Source organism: Citrus clementina, unplaced genomic scaffold (genome assembly GCF_000493195.1).
Source record: "Citrus clementina cultivar Clemenules unplaced genomic scaffold, Citrus_clementina_v1.0 scaffold_2, whole genome shotgun sequence".
Classification (NCBI taxonomy): Eukaryota; Viridiplantae; Streptophyta; class Magnoliopsida; order Sapindales; family Rutaceae; genus Citrus; species Citrus x clementina.
This window is the reverse complement of record NW_006262688.1, coordinates 17,781,421-17,802,323: the sequence shown is the minus strand read 5'-3', so window position 1 is coordinate 17,802,323 and position 20,903 is coordinate 17,781,421. Positions and strand designations below refer to the sequence as shown.

The window sequence follows — 20,903 nt, the reverse complement described above, 5'->3', positions numbered from 1 at the left end:
AGGTTGCTCAGATTGCGTCACAACAAAACTTGGCAGATCCTTTTACTAAGGCCAAACCTGGGAAACCTTTTAACTTGCACTTAGAATCCATGGGCATGCGTGAGATGCCAAATATGCTTTGAGAGCTAGTGGGAGATTGTTGGGAAAATATGCTCTTTAAAAGCATATGTGTTTATTTAATTGTAATAAACATTTTTTCTGATTAATAAAATTAATGAGGTATTTTATTCAAATATCTTAATTACATTAATATTTTGATCAAAGTCCATTTAATCATATTATATGTATTTATGTGATCACCATGTGGATTCACAGAAGACATAAATATAAGTTATCTTATGATTAAATAAATTTAGTTCGCAGTTGATAAATAAAGTTGGGCACTTTATTTAGGTATAGACTGTAATGAATTCATTGAATGATTTGTCTTAATCATATATGAATTTATTGATGTAGTACGACTACATTGAACTGGATCACATATGAGATTTAATTAACTTTGTAATAACTATCAGACTTATTAAATTTCATAGGCATTGATTTTACTGTAATCTTAATCTTGAGTTAATTATGATTTCATTATTGTAATTGTTATTCCATTTGAGTTACCAATGGGCACGATACATACTTGTGGTCAAGATTATCCGGTATCTTGGTGGGAGCAATTATGAGTATTGGAGTTATGGATTAACAATGTAGAATTTGTACAACACATCTCTTGATGGGTTTTCGGCACTTGATCATAGAATTCTCTGGCCAGAGTGTGTCAACATATTTAGTATGTTGAAAATGATCATTAGAGAAAACCAGTAAGTATTAAGGAATAAGATGTAATTAAATTGATTGGACAATTGAGATATCAATTTAATTAATGATGTGGTACAAAGGATTGTGCAGTAAAGAAATCAATGTGGCTTGGGACGAATTATTATTCGAGCATACAATTACGGAGGTCAATTCCAATCTTTTAGTGGAGTGGATTTGGAATTAAATAATTAGGCTATTTTAATTACAGGCCTAATTGTTATAGCCACTATTGTATGTTCCTAAATAATCCCCGAGTTAGCTCATTTAATTGAGTGCACCACTGCTGGATTAATAAGCAAGATAACTAGCTATTTGGGTCAAAAGCCTACATATATCATTTAGTGGGAGGCTCCATTTAATTAGCTTGTGTGTAAGGGGCCTTATGTTATTTTACAAGGTGGGTTCCCTATAGAAAAAGCAAATAACGTGAGTTTTGATTTTGATTATTTGGAGCCTAGGGTTTTCACTAAAGAGAGATATAAAAGGCTTATTTTCTCTAAAGAAAGAGAGCAGCCACTTTATATAGATCAGAGAAAAAGATTTTTCTCTTAATTGTTGTGAGAAAAATTTTCTCGTGCTAGTTGCTTTGGTAGTAATATAGGCACCCACACGTCAAGTGCAGATCAAACCTGAGTCATAACCTAGAAGATCATTGGTGACAGTTCGTGATCTAACAAGCGTGGTGGTGACGGATCGTGATCTAACAGATGTGGTGGTGACGAATCGTGATCTAGGAGCCTAAATCACTTCAGCGGAAAAAGCTAAATCAGATTTTCAATGTACGATTTCTAGATTACAAATTCTTATATATTATATGAGAGCGATCTTAAAAAGATTTTATAAAAATTGAAAAAACTGATCTTTCCCCAATAATTGGTATCAGAGCCATCTCATATTAATATATAAGAATTTTGTATGAAATTAATCTTGATATTTATGTATTAGAGTGGTACAATTTATTCAGATATATGTTATTTGTTTAATATATGAATAAAATGTGTTTATGGTTTGTCTTAATTTATGATTAGATTTTCTGCAGTATTTTTTGTTTGGATTTGTAAAAATAGAGGTGGCTTTTTATCACCATGTTTCCCTCTTGATTTATTTTATTGTTATAAAATTTTTTGTAAGCCAAAAATTGGCCTAGGATAATTGTATATCACTGGAAAATTGCGGAAACTTGCTGGAAACTGCGGCAACGAACCAGCGCACGCAGTAGCGAGCGGTCAGCAGCACACGCTGCTAGGCGCTGCACACGCAGCAGCTGCAGCGCGCGAGTAGCAACTGCCGCGCCCAAGTAGCTGCGCGAACGTGAGCTGGAGGCGCGCGTGTGTAGGCAGCTGGCTGAGCATTTTGGTTGGCGTCTTTCCGGCGTTGATGATGGCTGCTCGGTGTGGAAACAGTGAACAGCAGCTGGGCTTTTGTGGAGATGGCGGCTGGGGAAGAAGGAGAAAGAAAAATATGGATTTTAGGGTTTTGTGATTTTTATCATTGGGGTCCCTATGGTTCTGTAATTTTTCTTTTGGGCAGAAACGTATTAATTTTTTACGTTAAAGTCCAAAATAATTTTGGGCTTAATGAATCCTAGTTTTAGGCCCAATTTCAATTGGGCTTAATGGATTACAATGCATAGATAAAATTGAACACATTAAATTTATTTTTGGTCCAAAAATTTTATTTTAATAAAAACATTTAATTAATTATTTATTTCCTTTCAAAATTAAAGTTGGACCAATAATAAATTTAAAAGCTCAATTTCCCCTAGTCCATCAACAAAGACAAGCTTATGGAATATGGACATTGACAAGAAGCCCTATGAAGATTAGGCTTAGGGTTAATGTATTTTTTCATTTTAGGAAAAGCCATGAATTAAGATTATTTAATTATTTTTCTATATGTTATGTTTTGGATGATAACATGCCATGATAACATGTCATATAGAATAGGTAGTGCCACTCTATACATAATGATACATGTCATTCATTAATAATGAATCTCATTATATTGTTTGAAATTTGTACATGCTTAATAATATTTGATATCATCTAGATAATATTATAGGAAGCATGCAATTAACAATATGTATGCTTTAAAAAGGAAAAACCAATTTTAAAATATTGAGTGAGAGAGGGAAAATTCAAGATAATTTTCCCACGGGCTCCATTGTTAGTTCAATAATAAAATTATATATATACCTCGACTTCATGATACGGTGATGCTCCCTTCGAAGGGTATATTTATTAGATATTTTATTTGATGAACTTCTTCAAAAATAAAATTGAAATATTTTTCAATCGATTGTTCACCCCAAAGGTGACTATTGATATGAAAAATACGTAGATTGAAACAATGGTTATACACTCAATTAAAATTTGTTATTAACCTTCCCAACGAAGCTCTGTTAACAAATTTAGGCCCAAAAAGGATAACGATAATTATTTATCATGTCTCTACATGAAAGTAAATAATCCAATGGGTAATTGGGTCTAGTAAGTATAGACATGACTTCCCCAACGGATAGCTTGTCAAAGCGGAACTAGATTATCGTTATAATAAATTAAAATGCATTTACGGTTTTATCCATTTTTGTCATTTATTGTGAATATTATTTCAAATTATTTATGCATGGATGTTTTATTTTTCAGAAAATGTCTTCCCTGAGCCCACTTACTATTATTCTGAGTCAAAACAAACTCACTGGAGAGAACTATATAGATTGGAAAATAAATCTATTCATTGTCTTGACTGCTGAAAATTATAAATATGTCTTAACCTAGTCATGCCCTCCAGTTCCAGCGGATGATACTCATAGAAATCAGAGAAGGCTTTATGAGAAATGGCAAAAGGCCAATGAAATGGCAAAATGCTACATTCTAGCCTCGATTTCTAATATTCTGCAGACCAAACATCATAACTTGGAGACTGCCACTGAAATAATGGATAGTCTCCAACAGATGTTCGGGCAGAGTACTCGTTCCGCGAGACAAGCAGCGTTGAAAGGAATTATGAACAGTAAAATAGGGAAGGGCACAAGAGTTCGTGATCATGTCCTCAAAATGATGAACTATTTGAATGAGGCTGAGATTCAGGGAGCACAAATCGATGATAACTCAAAGATTGACATGGTGCTAGAATCTCTGCCAGAAACATTCAAGGAGTTTAAGGTCAATTATAACATGAACAAAAGAAACATGACCTTAACTGAATTGATTAACGAACTCTATTATGCTAAAGAGATCTATTGTGCTAAGAAATCTCTGGGAAGCATAAATATTACTAAAAAAGGTTCATCTTTTGGGCCTAAGCCGAAAGGCAAAGGTAAGAAGAAAGCTGGGAAAAAGAAACCGTCTACTAAGCAAGATGGCAAGCCGAAAGGCAAATGCTTTAAGTGTGGACAGAAAGGTCACTGGAAAAAGGATTGCCCTAAGATTGTGAAATCAGGTATGGGAAATCTTTTTGTAATTGAGGCCTGTTTAGTTCATAATCCTATTGACACTTGGGTGTTGGATTCAGGAGTAACTAATCATATTTGTAATTCACTTTATTGGTTTCAGGAAACTAGGAAAATAAGTGAATGAAGCGTCAAGCTGCAGTTAAGGACAGGAGAGTTCGTGTCAGCAGTGAAGATTGGATCTGTTTGATTATCTTTTAATAATGAGACTTTAGTTTTGAATGACTGTCTTTATTTTCCAGACATTAAGAGGAATTTAATTTCAGTAGCTTATTTGTTAAAGCAAGGGTACACTGTAAATTTTGGATCATCTGTTTCTATTTTTCATAATAAGAGACTTATTTGTTCTAGTACATTGGAAGATAATTTATATCACTTAAGTCCAATGATCCATTCTATGCATGACACAATGATCAATAATGATGAGCATACATATTTATCTAAGAAAAGAAATATTTCTTCCAACCAATGTTACCTCTGGCATTTACGCTTGGGTCATATAAATCAAAATAAGATACAGAGAATGATCAAAGATGGGCTCTTGGGTCCATTAGAAAATGAATCATTGCCACTCTGTGAATCTTGTTTAGAAGGAAAAATGTCCAAAAGGCCATTCTCGGCCAAAGGAGTACGTGCAACAGTACCACTTGAATTGGTACATATAGATGTATGTGGACCAACCAATGTACAAGCTCGAGGAGGTTATGAGTATTTCATCACTTTCACTGATGATTACTCGAGATACGGTTATGTTTATCTGATGCGTCACAAGTCTGAAGCTCTTGAGAAATTCAAAGAGTATAGGGCTAAGACAGAAAAGCAATTAGATAAGAACATAAAGAAACTTTGATCTGATCGAGGTGGTGAATTTCTCTCAAGAGATTTCAAAGAGTATCTGGTTGAAAATGGGATTATATCTCAGTTGACTGCCCTGGGAACACCACAACAAAATGGGGTAGCTGAAAGAAGAAATAGAACTGTTTTGGATATAGTGAGATCTATGCTTAGTTATTCGTCATTACCAATTTTTTTTTGGGGACTAGCACTGGAAACTGCAGTTTACCTCTTGAATTTAGTTCTATCTAAGTCAGTGCTTAAAACCCCAATAGAATTATGGTCAGGTCGCAAACCAAGTTTACGACATGTCCGTATTTGGGGATCACCAGCACATGTAATGAAACCAAAGGCAGACAAAATAGATTCACGTTCTGAGGTTTGTATGTTTGTGGGGTATCCTAAAGGAACAAGGGGAGGTTTATTTTATAGTCCTCAAGATAGGAAAGTGATCGTGAGCACACATTTCACTTCCCTCGAGGAAGACTATATGAATAATTTCAAACCTAAGAGTAAAGTAATACTTGAAGAACTGTTAGGTGATTAGGTTGATGCTCAACTTTCAACGCCTGTTACAGAACAGGAAGAACAGCAACAACCGGATGATCAACACAGGATTATCCCTGAACAACCATCACTTTTAGAACCTCGTCGTAGTGGGAGGGTAACTAAGTTACCTGCTAGATACATGCTTTTGGGAAAAACCTATACGGCTATCTCAGATGAACATGTACAAGATCTCACTAGTCACAACGAAACTCTAATAGATAGAGATGTTGAATTTTGGAAAAAGGCCATGAATCAAGAAATGGAATCTATGTATTCCAATAAAGTCTGGGAACTTGTAGAGGCACCAAATGGGTTAAAACCTATAGGGTGCAAGTGGATCTACAAGAGAAAAAAAGGAGTAGACGGAAGGGTGGAAACATTTAAAGCAAGATTAGTAGCCAAAAGATTTACTCAGAAAGAGAGAATCGATTATGAGGAAACATTTTCTCCGATTGCTATGCTTAAATCTATCAGGATTTTGCTCTCCATTGTTGTAGTGCTAGATTATGAAATTTGGCAAATGGATGTCAAGACTGTCTTTCTTAAAGGGCATCTTGAAGAAAACATCTACATGTAGCAACCAGATGGATTTATACAAAAAGGCAAAAAACACATGGTATGTAAGTTGCAGAGATCCATTTATGGATTGAAGCAAGCATCCTGGTCATGGAACATCAAATTTGATCAAGCGATTAAATCGTTTGGATTCATTCAGAACATTGATGAATCATGTGTGTACAAGAAAATTCAAGAAAAAACTGTAGCCTTCCTAATTCTTTATGTAGACGATATTCTCCTAATTAGAAACGATATAGGAGTATTGACTACAATAAAGAGTTGGTTAGCAAAACAATTTGATATGAAAGACCTGGGAGAAGCAAGTTATATTCTTGGTATCAAGTTACTACGAGACCGGAAGAATAAAACTTTAGCCGTGTCTCAAGCGGTCTATATCGATAAGATATTGGCTAGATTTAACATAGAAAATTCCAAGACTGGTTTATTACCATTCAGACATGGAATTACATTATCTAAGGATCAATCACCTAAAACATCTAAAGAGATAGAGAGAATGAGACAAGTTCCCTATGCAGAAGCTGTAGGAAGTCTCATGTATGCCATGCTTTGTGTTGTGCAAATTTTATTGAACTCACAAGTGCACGAATCTATTGTAGAATAGATTAATGGTGACGAGTGTCGATCCCACGAGGAGGTGGATTTTAATTATATGTAGAATTAATTTTGTATGAGGGTGGTTGGATTTGTGGTGAAAGTGACTTAGATTATCCTAAAATTGGAATTAAAATGGAGAGAATAAATTGAAGAGAAATCTATTGAAATGACGTACTTGGGTATCTGGATCCGTATCAACATGCACCATGGGTTAAATATTTCTTATTAATGCCAATTAAATCATGAGGGGGGAATCCACACCTCATGAACCACACTCTAATCAATATGGTGCTAAGGGCTTATCGTGCCAAATAATAATAACCTTGTACTAGGGAGCCGGTGAAACCAGGGCGGTATCTAGACAAGCTTATTATTATTTGTCGACGAGAAGTCAAAATATCCACAAAAACTAGAGGGGAAGAGAAAATAAATTTACCAAATAAAGCCCATGACACATGTTGAGACTTCACCTTCAACCCAAACTTGAAAGAAAATTAGCTACTCATAATTGAACTAGAGGCAAAATAGAAATTTATTAAAATACGTAGAAAATACAAGATGGAGAAGGAATTACAGAAAATAGAGTCCAAAAATGGATTCAGAGATATCAAATTAGGGGGGGAGGGCCCTCTTTTTATAGATACATTGAGTAAATCATGGCCATCGGATCGAAAATATTTCGGACGCTCAGGATTGCGCCACTTCATCAGTCAACAGTATGCGGTTTGACCACGCGGTGAACAGTAACACGGTTTGACCCGGCTTGAACAGTGACGCGGTTTGGTTGAAAATAATCCTACGTAATACTTGTACCGTACGTGAGACTTTTGGTCCACTGATATGCTGCCACGTCATCAATCAACAGTGTATAAGAATTTTAGTCCAACAGGATCGTGACACCTCATCAGTCAATGCCACATCATCGGTCAATGCCACATCATCGATCCATCTATGTGAACAATGTCGTGAACAGTAACGTAGACGGTACCGTACATGTGAATAGTACTATTTTTTCTTTTATGCTCCTCCTAAGGTTTTCGACCGTCCTGAGTTCAAAAGTGATGTCCGTTTTGCAGTCTAATCTCTTGTTCATTGTGAAATGACTATGATTCTCCTAAAATACATAAAATACTTAATTATAATACAACACACATAATTAAATGACAAGAAGTTTAAATACATAAAAGTAAGGGTGTTAATAAAACTTGAAGTGTAAAATGACGATTTTCTCCTTTATAAATATATATTTTCTAACACTCAACACTTTGCACTAGGCCAGACATCTGTTTTGCGGTAGGGATGATTAGTAGATATCAATCTAATCCTGGACCTGAACACTGGACTGCGGTCAAGCATATAATGAAGTATTTTAAAAAGAACTAAAAATTATATGCTTGTGTATTCTGGTGATGAACTCATTCCAGTGGGTTATACTGATTCTGACTTTATGTCAGATAAGGATTCCAGAAAATCAACTTCCGGCTATGTGTTTATATTGGAAAGTTGAGCTATTAGTTGGAGGAGTGTAAAACAATCTTGTATCGCAGACTCCACAACTGAAGCTGAATATGTGGCTGCATCCGAAGCTGCAAAAGAAGCTGTATGGCTCCTCAAGTTCCTACAAGATCTTGAGGTGGTACCTGCTGTAACTGCACCCTTTCAACTATTTTGCGATAATAGTGGCGCAGTAGCTCAATCTAAGGAACCAAGGAACCACAAGAAAAAAAAACATATTGAAAGGAAGTATCATCTTATAAGGGATATAGTGCAGAGAGGTGATGTGGAGGTTGCTCAGATTGCGTCACAACAAAACTTGGCAGATCCTTTTACTAAGGCCAAACCTGGGAAACCTTTTAACTTGCACTTAGAATCCATGGGCATGCGTGAGATGCCAAATATGCTTTGAGAGCTAGTGGGAGATTGTTGGGAAAATATGCTCTTTAAAAGCATATGTGTTTATTTAATTGTAATAAACATTTTTTCTGATTAATAAAATTAATGAGGTATTTTATTCAAATATCTTAATTACATTAATATTTTGATCAAAGTCCATTTAATCATATTATATGTATTTATGTGATCACCATGTGGATTCACAGAAGACATAAATATAAGTTATCTTATGATTAAATAAATTTAGTTCGCAGTTGATAAATAAAGTTGGGCACTTTATTTAGGTATAGACTGTAATGAATTCATTGAATGATTTGTCTTAATCATATATGAATTTATTGATGTAGTACGACTACATTGAACTGGATCACATATGAGATTTAATTAACTTTGTAATAACTATCAGACTTATTAAATTTCATAGGCATTGATTTTACTGTAATCTTAATCTTGAGTTAATTATGATTTCATTATTGTAATTGTTATTCCATTTGAGTTACCAATGGGCACGATACATACTTGTGGTCAAGATTATCCGGTATCTTGGTGGGAGCAATTATGAGTATTGGAGTTATGGATTAACAATGTAGAATTTGTACAACACATCTCTTGATGGGTTTTCGGCACTTGATCATAGAATTCTCTGGCCAGAGTGTGTCAACATATTTAGTATGTTGAAAATGATCATTAGAGAAAACCAGTAAGTATTAAGGAATAAGATGTAATTAAATTGATTGGACAATTGAGATATCAATTTAATTAATGATGTGGTACAAAGGATTGTGCAGTAAAGAAATCAATGTGGCGTGGGACGAATTATTATTCGAGTATACAATTACGGAGGTCAATTCCAATCTTTTAGTGGAGTGGATTTGGAATTAAATAATTAGGCTATTTTAATTACAGGCCTAATTGTTATAGCCACTATTGTATGTTCCTAAATAATCCTCGAGTTAGCTCATTTAATTGAGTGTACCACTGCTGGATTAATAAGCAAGATAACTAGCTATTTGGGTCAAAAGCCTACATATATCATTTAGTGGGAGGCTCCATTTAATTAGCTTGTGTGTAAGGGGCCTTATGTTATTTTACAAGGTGGGTTCCCTATAGAAAAAGCAAATAACGTGAGTTTTGATTTTGATTATTTGGAGCCTAGGGTTTTCACTAAAGAGAGATATAAAAGGCTTATTTTCTCTAAAGAAAGAGAGCAGCCACTTTATATAGATCAGAGAAAAAGATTTTTCTCTTAATTGTTGTGAGAAAAATTTTCTCGTGCTAGTTGCTTTGGTAGTAATATAGGCACCCACACGTCAAGTGCAGATCAAACCTGAGTCATAACCTAGAAGATCATTGGTGACAGTTCGTTATCTAACAAGCATGGTGGTGACGGATCGTGATCTAACAGATGTGGTGGTGACGAATCGTGATCTAGGAGCCTAAATCACTTCAGCGGAAAAAAGCTAAATCGGATTTTCAAGGTACGATTTCTAGATTACAAATTCTTATATATTATATGAGAGCGATCTTAAAAAGGTTTTATAAAAATTGAAAAAACTGATCTTTCCCCAACAGTAACTAGTTTCTAAGAATAGCAACTGAAACTGCTAAAAGTAGTCACATATTGACTACTACATGTTAGTATGATCTGTTGATTTACTGTTGAACCTATTCTTGAGTAAAATATAATTTCTATTTTTCTAAAAATTCCTTTTAGTACTACATGTTAGTGCGATCTGTTGATTTACTGTTTAACCTAGTCCTGAGTAAAATACAATTTCTATTTTTCTAAAAACTCATTTTATCGATCTTTATTATCTCCATATTTTACTTTACTCATGACCTATTGTGGGTTAGAAGGTGTTTTCCTAATATGATGTCCATACGTTCATGTGTATAAATGCAGTTCATTATCTTCAACTATGTATTTTTTATATAGATGAAAAGCAATCTTTTTTATATTTACTAATGGTGTACCATGGCCTCTAAGGAAGTTAGGGGACAGTGAAGCTGCAGAACAATATTGTGCTGAGATTGGAAGACCGGATGCCTATATGCAGTTAGTTTCTTATATTTTTCTTTGATTTATTTATTTTTTCTTTTTCCCCAATTCTCTCTTAACTATAATATCCCTTTTGCTTTATAGATTTGACCTAATATGATGCTGTTGCCTCAGGTTGCTTGATATGTATTTAGATTCACAAGATGGTAAGGAGCCTATGTTCAAGGCTGTTATTCGCCTTTTACACAATCATGGAGAGTCGTTGGATCCCTTGCAAGTTTTAGAGGTATATCGAAATTTTCATCCTCTTCTGATGCTATTAAGTTTGAACTGTATGTTACTGATTTTGTGAACTTTATGCATGGCTTTGACAGTAGACAAGACAAATTTCGATAATTTATGAGAGATTTCTCTTCTAAAGAAAGATGAACCCAATTCTAAGATATTTGACTTGAATGTTTTAAAGCATTGTGCATACCTTTCCTTCAAGGAAAGTTATACATGAATATTTTATAATCAATTTCTTAAATGAGCTTGTCCTAATCTTCTGTTGGCAAAAAATGAAAGCAATTGAATATGGCAGTTGAAAAGATAATAATAATTGTTTCATTGCTGCTATAGATTATTATGACTTAATCCCTACAATGGGGAACATAGTGATTAGTGATAAGTAAATAAACAAATAAATCCTTCGAGTGTGAGAGATTATTCCACCATTGAATAGAAATTCTAGATTTGAAACTTAGATAACAAGATCACTATATCATTCAGGAATGTGGAGTTGATTACTTTTTCTTATTTTGTTTCCTTCAATATTCTTATTTAAGTTACCTGAGATTAACTTAAATCAGAAGTTTTGTTGGTGGACGTTTTACCCTATAATAATTTGGGAGTAATATTATTAAACTTGTATTTGAGGTGATGCTTGTTGTTAGGGGGAGATTCTATCAAAATTTCTACTCGGCAACATGGGTAACTAATTTGCTACTCTTTTTCTTTTCCACTAAGTTTTTTTTTTTTATGATGAGGGGGAGAAGAATACATGTATTTAAATTTGTTAATTTACCTAAATTGTAAGAAAAGCTTACATTTAGGGGGAGCAATTTGTGGAATCATTCTTTAAATACATGAAAAGTTTGTCATCATCAAAAAGGGGGAGATTGTTAACATTTATGTATTCATAATATTGATTTTGATGATAACAAACAAAATTAAGAATGATTCAGTTTTTAAAAGCTCAAATTATTTTTATATATTTTAAATAAATCATTATTTTCACATTTTAAAGGTTTTATATTTAATGGAAAAATGATTTTATGAAATTATTTGTTTTTCAAGTTTATGGTTTAATTGAAAGAGTTTTGAAAACTTTGAAATCAACAAGTATTGCTTGAAATTTTGGAGAAGGATTTACTTGAAAAGTATTCATAGCATTTTGGGCTATATCATAATTTCAAAAAGTTTTGGGAATTGTAAACATTATTTAGAAATTCTGAAATTGGACTTATTTGCTAAATGTATAACGTTTTGGGCCATAGTACAGTTATATAAAGTTTTAGGGTCAAACTATTATTTTATAAAATAGTTCACTGTAGCAGTCACTGTAGCAGTTACTGTAGAAAACAGCAATCTGACATCTTGATAACGGCTCGCCGACATCTAATAGAATTAAAGATTAGCCTCTGGGCACTAACGGCGATCCGACATCTAGATAACGGTTAACCGACATTGCACAGAATTGAAAGATTAGCCTCTGAACACTAACGGCGATCCGACAATTTGAAAATTCAGCCCAACAGTCATATTGACCAGTCAAACGACAATCCGACATCTATAAAAAGGCAATCCGACAATTTGAAAATTAAGCCCAACGGTCATATTGATCAGTCAAATGGCGATCCGACATCTAGTTAACGGCGATTCAACAGTGAGTAGAAAGTCAATAACGGCTAGTTTTCAGCTCCAACTATAAATAAGTTCAATCCAATTCAAACAAGTAGAATTCTAACGATCATCATTGAGCAAAATATTGAGAATACAACTTTCATTGAGCTTTAAATCCTTGTATTCATCTCATTCATTCACACATTGAGTTTTCATTTGTGATCAAACACATTGTGTGAGAGAAATTCATTTGTAATCCTTTTTGTAAAATCAAGTTAAAAGATTGTAAGTGTTGTGATACACTTGGGTTAAGAGATTGGGGATAATCTCTTGTTGTGAAGGTCCATTGACACCTTGAAAGCCAATTGTAAACATTTGAAGCCTTGGAGGCTTGCTTAGTGAAATCCTCAAGCCTGGTGAGCTTGGAGGCGTGGACGTAGGCGGAGATTGCCGAACCACGTAAAAATCATTGTGTTTGCTCTCTCTTCCCTTACTAATTTATTATTGTGCTTTATTAAATTTATTGTTTTTGATTCCATTAAGGCATTAAATTAAATTGTTGTGTGATTTGCTTAGCTTAATTTTTAAAATCCCAATTCACCCCCTCTCTTGGGTTGCATAACTAGAATTTCAATTATGACTAATCAACTGGAATTCAAATTTCTTGATTCCGTATTTGACTGCTAAAATCTCCTTGTAAATGACATGATAATTCTTCTCTGCATCCTTGAATTGTCCACTTGCATGGGCACAATAGGACTTTATTTCTCCAATTCTTTCCAAGAGAATGGCACTCCAGTATTCATCACTACCGTCTGTCTGGAGAATTCTTTGTCCTATTATGGGAATCTTGAGTGGTGGTGGTGATTGAGAAATCTTTTTGAGTTGTGTGACAGCTGTTGTCTGTTCAGGGCCCAATGGTGGGGGTTGTTTCTTTAGCATGCGTGACAATTTGCTGGTGTGGATCGTAACTTTGGGAATAAAGTCTCTCAAATAATTCATAATTCTAAGGAACTGTTGAATTTGCTTTTTATTGAGATCTGTATCTGGGAACTTCGTCAATTCTTCTGCAATGTGTGGTCCTAGATGGTAGTGACCATCTTGTAACACCATGCCTAAAAAGTCGATTGATTCCTTTCCAATGCTGCTTTTCTTTTCAAAAAGCATTATGCCATGTGCTTGCACAATGTCAAAGAAGTCTGAAATTAGTTTTTGGTGGTTGGTGGAAAACAACAAAATGTCATCAATGTATACTAAAGCATGTGAAGGATTGGAGATAATATTTTGACCATTGCTTTTTGGAACAGGAAAGGAGCAACTTTGAGACCAAAGGGCATTACTATCCATTGATAATGGGCGTTGGGAATATAGAAAGCTGTTTTAGGTCTATCAGAGGGTGAAATGCCGAGTTGCCAAAAACCAGCTTTGAGATCAAATTTGGAAAAGATTTTGGCAATGGATAGTAATGCCCTTTGGTGTCAAAGTTGCTCCTTCCCTGTTCCAAAAAGCAATGGTCAAAATATTATCTCCGATCCTTCATCATCTGATTCATCTACAACAGGTGTAGATGTACTTGGTTCCTCTGTCTTAGTAGACGGTTGAACCATGAGTAAGCCAGAGATATCTGCATATTGAGACTCTGAGTCTGAGGAAGATTGCTCATAAGAACTGGAACTATTGTTAGAGGATGTATCTGGATCTGGATCTGGATCACAGTTCTGTATGCCAACACTTTGGTAAAAGTATTGATGTATAGGAGCTTTGTCTTTCTTTGTCGGCTCTGGGGTTGATTTTGGTGAATCTTCAGGTATTGGAGAGCTTTCTTTTGGTTTTGGTTATGAGATTTTGACTTTTGTGGCCGGCTTTTTGGGTGTGGATGATGTGGTTGGAAGGTCTGGATTTCTGTAAAGAAGATGAGAAAGACCAAAGAACTTGTTATAGTCCATCGGTGGTTTGGAAGGGTTATAGAAAGGTTGGTATGTGTCAAATAGAGGGGCAGGAATGGGTAAAGATTGAGTTTTGGTAAAAAAAGATGGTTGTTTTTTGTCTGCATCAATCTTGGCTAGTTCTGCTTTCAGTTTTCTAATCTCTATTTCCTTTTTGTTGAATTCTGGACCCCATATACGATTGTTAATCATCGTTTTGAGATCAATATCTAATTTAGAGATTTTGTTTTGTAAATTCAGATAGATCTGTTCTAGCTGAGCATTGAGCGAATCCACCTTTGTTTCAGTTTTTGTTACCTGAGTTGCAACTTTATCCATCTTTCTTCCGAGATTATGAAGTGCTTGATTTTGAGCATTGGCATTTTAAGTTTGAGCATTGGCATTTTGAGTTTGCCAATTTAAGATTGCTTCATATTGCTTTGGGGCTTCTGGTTGACTGGAAGAAGTAATGGGTGACTTCACAAAAGGTTGAGAAACAACCGTTGTTTGCGGATTTGTTTGCTTTTCAAGTGGGGGAAAAGATTCTTGGTAAGACTGACTGAAGGAAGAGAACATCAGGAATGACCTGAGTTGTGGTGGAGAAGGAATTGGTTCCTGTGGAACTGATTTTTTGTCTTCTTTTTCTATCCATCTGAGTGCCTTTTTATAAATCAGCAAAGGTTGACCGAAGCTTGGATCATTCGGTGGTTCTGGAGAGTATGATTTGCAAGGAGTTTTTGGATAGGAAGACTTTTTCTTTCTCCTTCGTCCTCTCCTCATGATTTCAAAGTCTTCATCATCATCATATGGATCTTCTAAACAAGGGCAATCAGGATTGCACATATGTGCTTCTAGAACATCCCATAAGAAGTGTCCATTGACGTTGTCAGGATATACTGGATATCCTTATGAAGAAAAGCCATAGAGTGGGAGATTTTCTTCTTGTCCCGTGGTTATTAAAAGAGCCTTGGAGCATCGGGATCTGAAGATTGTCCTGGAGTTTGAAAGGACATCTTAACTTGACCATCTGATCTTTATTCAAAAATGGCTTCAGAGGTTTGGATTGGCTCTGAATTCTCGTGAAATTGCTCATAATGGGAAAAGCCATTCAAGTGGCATGAGTTTAAGCAATTCTTGCTTCTGAATCTGTTTAGGAATTTGGATGATTGTTGGGATTGTATCTGTGTCTGCAAGGATCATCAATGCATCTGTGGTTGTTTGTGCAGTGGGAAGGTCTAGTGCATGATTCTGTAATCGATACACTATTTGGTGATGGAGAGTGACTATTTTTGAAATGGCTGTTTAGTCTGCTCCTTGTAGTTGGATCTGAACTTTTATAGTGGTTGGGAGATTTGGGTCTTCTAGGGACATGTTGAAATTGGGATAAAAGGTTAACAATACACTTCCAGCATGGAGTGTAGTTAAAATAGTTCCAATGACAACATGTTGGTACTGCTTGAATTTGGTATCCAGCAGGGCAATTCTGGCTGTGACAGGCAAACCCTTTCTTCCATGCGAAGTGAACACCGCTAGAGATAACAAATTCTTCAGAGTTGTTAAGAATAACTAAGATTGGAGCATTAACCAATCGTCGCTTTAGTTCTTCGAAGCTTTTCTCACATTCTGGCGTCCACACGAACTTGACATTCTTCTTCGCTAACTGGGTCAAATCTTCTACAAATCTTCGTAATACCCAACCAAACCTAATAGGCCATTAGAGCTGCACCATTTTTCTAGGTCATTACATTGCTTGTAACAATTGTTTCTCTTCTGCCTTACTTATTGCACATTGCCATTCAACAAATGTTTTATCCAATGGACGATCATGTCATTCAGAAATGAAATATTACAAGAAAGACGTGATAGAAAATCAAATGTGGCTAAAGGAATAACACAACTCACAAAAGATGACTCATATTGGCTTTTCTGTTAGAGTAAATGCAAGAATTTGTTTTGTCAAGGATACAGTTACATCAAAGCAAAAATTCAATACAAAGATCTATAACAAATAGCTCAATTAAATTACTGAAAAAATAAAACTTCGTTTTGATACTGTTCAATTTTTTTTCCTTTTCCTTGAGAACTTCTTGTTAGGCTTCAATATTCTTTGATATTTTCATCTGTCAAATTCCCTACAAATGTTCCTTTAATTCTCAAAAAAAATTATTCACCCCATGCCACCTATCATGGGGACCATCTCACCAAGAAAGGGGAGATCCCTAGAGCTAAAAAAGAATATCATTCATCCCTTAAAGAGAGAAAAACTTAACCTTATTTATTATTATTCTTCCCTTAAATCTTTATCAAATATTGACTTGGGGGCGTTGGAGTACCTTTTTTCAAGTACCAACGTTGCCGGATTCAAGATCAGCAAGTATCACAAGTTCTCCATAAATCAAAAATACATGTGTAGGTAAAAATCTAGCCCCTTTATTGGCACCATCTGTGGGGAAGAAACTTGCTAAAAAATTTCTCACTAAAACCCACATGAACACTACTTTACCTTTATCTTTCTAGATTAGATCTGGTTGGGTATAGTTGAAAAAAGAGGTGAATACTCACACATGCTTATGAAAACGTGTTTATGTGTGAGACCCAAACCTAAAAAATGCTTAAAAAAGACATTAAAACAAAAAATCAAATAGTAAAAATGGAGATCTCTCTTTCAAATGACTTACTAAGAAAAAAAGAGAGAATAAAGAAGATGAACGACCTATTTAGTCAACATAAAACTTTAACAAAAAATAAAAAGTCAGCAATAGTCAAAAGGGCTTAAAATAGTCTCTACAGCTAAACCTAAGACTAATTTATCATTTATTTTATTTTCTCTTCATTTTCCTTTTTATTATGCTTATTCTTAGCAGTTATGCTGACTTATTTACATTCCTACCATTCTGTTTACTCCATGGTACTTCTTTATTTTTTCCAACAGGTGAGGATATGGAAAGCCCAAACATTCACCTTATCTGGGAGAATGTACGTGGGGTGTTAGGCCGACTTGGATTAACATAACTTTATGTTCTAACCTAACAACTATGATTTCGCATTTAACATATTAACATATTTTATTTTTTATTTTCTTATGTCATTCTTGACTTTACTTGACTTATCCACGAGTGAGGCTAAATAAATCCCAAATATTCACCTCTTAATAAGGAATAAGCAAATGGTGTTGCACTAACGTGGACTGATCTAGCTTTTCTTTCATATTATGGAACTAATGATTATTTTTACACATCTAACCTTTACATTTTCGCATTTACGATTCTAATTATTTGTAAAATTTTATAATATTAGAGGTTGATTCTGGAGGGAAGTGGACATTACCATTCCCCATTTTCCCCTTATTTATCTTTCCTGCTAAATATAACCTTGTTTCCCCCTTTAGCAGAAGGCATTTTAAGCTTGGATTACATTTCCATACAACTATTCTCAAGAGCTCTTAAATGCCTTAGCATAACTTTACCTGAGCAATCAAAAGAAAGAGGGGAAAAATGCTTAAAAACACAACATTTTTCTTTATTAAAATTTCTTCCCTAAGATTCAGCCACCTTTGAATTTTGTTTAGAACAAGCAAAATAAAAGGCTAACGAAGGGAAAATGGATGTAAATGCAGGCAATCAATGGCCAGACCTCCCAAAAACAAGTTTCATGCGGCTCTTCCAATTAACTTCCCTTTAAGGAAAATCTAGAACTAGAAGAGCTGGAAGTATCTACTGAAAGGCAAGAAGCGCCACCCAATGATAGTTGGGCACAAATCTTATAGCAATTGGAAGGAACAAAGAAGGAAAGTCAACAATTAATGGTAGTGTTGTTGAGTGCACCAAATTTAAAACCTCACTACTAGTATAAATAATTAGTACAGAACGAGTAAAGATCGATCCCACAGAGATTATGCTAATTATATTTATTATCAACTCTAAAGCAAGACTTAAAATAAAATAATAATAGAAATAATTAATATAAATTAATCTAACTAAAGAAAATGCCAATTATAAATAAAAAGGGAGTTTTTGAATTTTTAACTAAATAGTAAGAAATAAAGAAATTAAACTATGAAAACAAAAATTTAATAAAAACTCTAATTAAAGGAGAAAGAAATAATAATGATGAAAACTTTGGTTAAAGGATCATTCACCACCACCAAACATGCACATAATATATGAATTCTATCATCAATTTATATTGAAACTATCAACCATAGACAACAACAAGCTCTGTTAGTCTCAATCTTTCCTTAGTGTGTCGTTAGGCAAAACAAGCTCTTCACCTAATCTCTAACCATTAAATAATTTAAAACAAGCTCTTTAAATTTAAGATAATGGAAGCATTAAGCAGAGAAATATATTAGGTTGATCTAGGCAATAAACACACAAGTTCGGATTATTTAACCTAGGTTATGTTCTCCAATTGAAATAACTGATTCCAACCTGCTACTTATGATTAAAATCTCAAGACAATTACGGATCAAGAATTTTAATCTAACAATGGAATTTATTCAAGTCTTATCTAATTGGCCACTCAAACAAGACGAGAATAAAATCATAAACATTAATTATAAAAGAACATAAACAATCTCAATTAAATAAATTGAATGATAGAAATTAAAAATTAATTATATGACATGTTTGGGGATTTTAAATTCACCCTCAACCAAATAGAAAATCTAGCCTAACATAATTAAATTGGGAATAAGAGAATTGATAAAACCAATCATGGAGATTAATTCAAGCGGCTGCCTTTTTCTTCAATTCCTTTCGGCTGCTGATTTTTTTTCTGCGCCTTTGTGGCTGCAAATTGTTCAGTTTCTCTTGCTGTTGATTCTCCCTTTGTGTTGCTTCCGCTTAGCCCTTTTACAATGCTTCAATTGTGGCTTTTATGAGAAGAATTAAGTCCAAGCTAAACCGCCACTTTCATGCTTCAATTAATAAGCCAATAATGACTTGGCCATGATTTCCTAAAGCCAAAAGGCTTTATTCTCCTTCCTTTCACGTGCTGGCTTTTTCCAATTTTAGCTTTCATGTGATGGCTTAGCTTGTAATTGGCTTGGCTTCCTTTTTCCAATTTTAACTCCATGTGCAAGATTAATTTTGCTTAGCCCGTACAAGCTAATTGGAAAATATTCTTTATTTCTTTAATTCTTTCCAATTCTTGATCTCTTGTGCACTTTTGTCTCTCAATCTTCAATTCTTTTCCTATTATGATTCTTTCAATCAGATTTTTTTCCTGAATGCTCCGATTTAATTTCTCTTTAATCTCAAAATATACCTAAAATAATAAAATACAAAAAAACTAAGATAAAAATTAACACAATAAAAATATAACGTACTAAATTAAAAATTAACTAAAATAACTAGAATATTTAAGATCAAAACAAGAAAAAGATGGAGAAATTAATAGCAAAATATATGAAAAATATGCACTTATCAAGTAACAATCAAAGGAGTAAAGAGGGAGTTTGAAATAAGGGAACTAGAACTTAAGCCCCCTTACGGAAAGGAATTCAAAAAGTTCTAGCTGATTCCGAAAAAAAATTTTTAAATGGCTTTGATCGCAGACGATGCTGCCGTGGTGGCTCTCAAAATCAATGCCACCCCCTTTATGGAAAGTATCATTTTTGCTCCGAAGCTAGAAAAATTTCAGGCACATAACTTCCAACAGTTCGATAGAAAAACAGATCACGAGGATCATATCTATTATTACAAGTACAAACTGATATCCAAAACTGATGATGATGCCACCCTTTGCAAGGTGTTCTCCATCGGCTTAATCGGACTAACATTAAATTGGTTTCATAGCTTGCCTTCTAATTCCATTAAGAATTTCCATGACTTGTGTATGCAGTTCCTTACACAATATTTCAGAAATAGAAAGCAACCCAAAACCATCTTTCATCTCTTTAATATCAAACAGAGGGATAACGCGAGAGTGAAAGAGTTCCTCTTTTGCTTCAATCAAAAGATGACCCTGATAGGGAAAGTTGATAAGGAAGTCATTGTGGTCGCTTTTGCTGAAGCAGTGAATTTGAACATGGAGTATGACAAGTATATTCTCAAGAAAATTTTCAAAACCATGGAGTTGATCAATTTGAAATCTCAGCAATATGTAAGGTTGGACAATAATGAGGCCTTACAACAGCAAATGGCTGCAAAAGTTTCTGTAGTGCCACCCCCAACACCTCAGAGTGGTAGCAAGCGCCTTATTCCACAGCACATAGAAGAAGCCAACAAGAAAAAGAAACCCGATTAAAGACAATATAAGCCCTTTAATGCTTCTTTATATCAAATCTAGATGGAAAACATGGACTCTAGAACATTCCGTACTCCAAGGCCCATCAAAGCGCCTTAGGAAAAACAGAATTAACCTAAGTATTGTCTCTTCTATAATG

General features: G+C 34.5%; 1 protein-coding gene across 1 annotated transcript; it reads left to right on the top strand.

The window, feature by feature from the left end:
- The first annotated feature begins 20,056 nt into the window (after positions 1 to 20,056).
- Positions 20,057 to 20,764, top strand: LOC112100933. The gene has a single exon (XM_024190813.1). The coding sequence runs from the start codon at positions 20,057 to 20,059 to the stop codon at positions 20,762 to 20,764; it is 708 nt and encodes a 235-aa protein (XP_024046581.1).
- Positions 20,765 to 20,903: the final 139 nt, after the last annotated feature.

Coding starts and splice junctions, on each gene's coding strand:
- LOC112100933 (XM_024190813.1), top strand. CDS start 20,057: ATGGCTTTGATCGCAGACGATGCTGCCGTGGTGGCTCTCAAAATCAAT.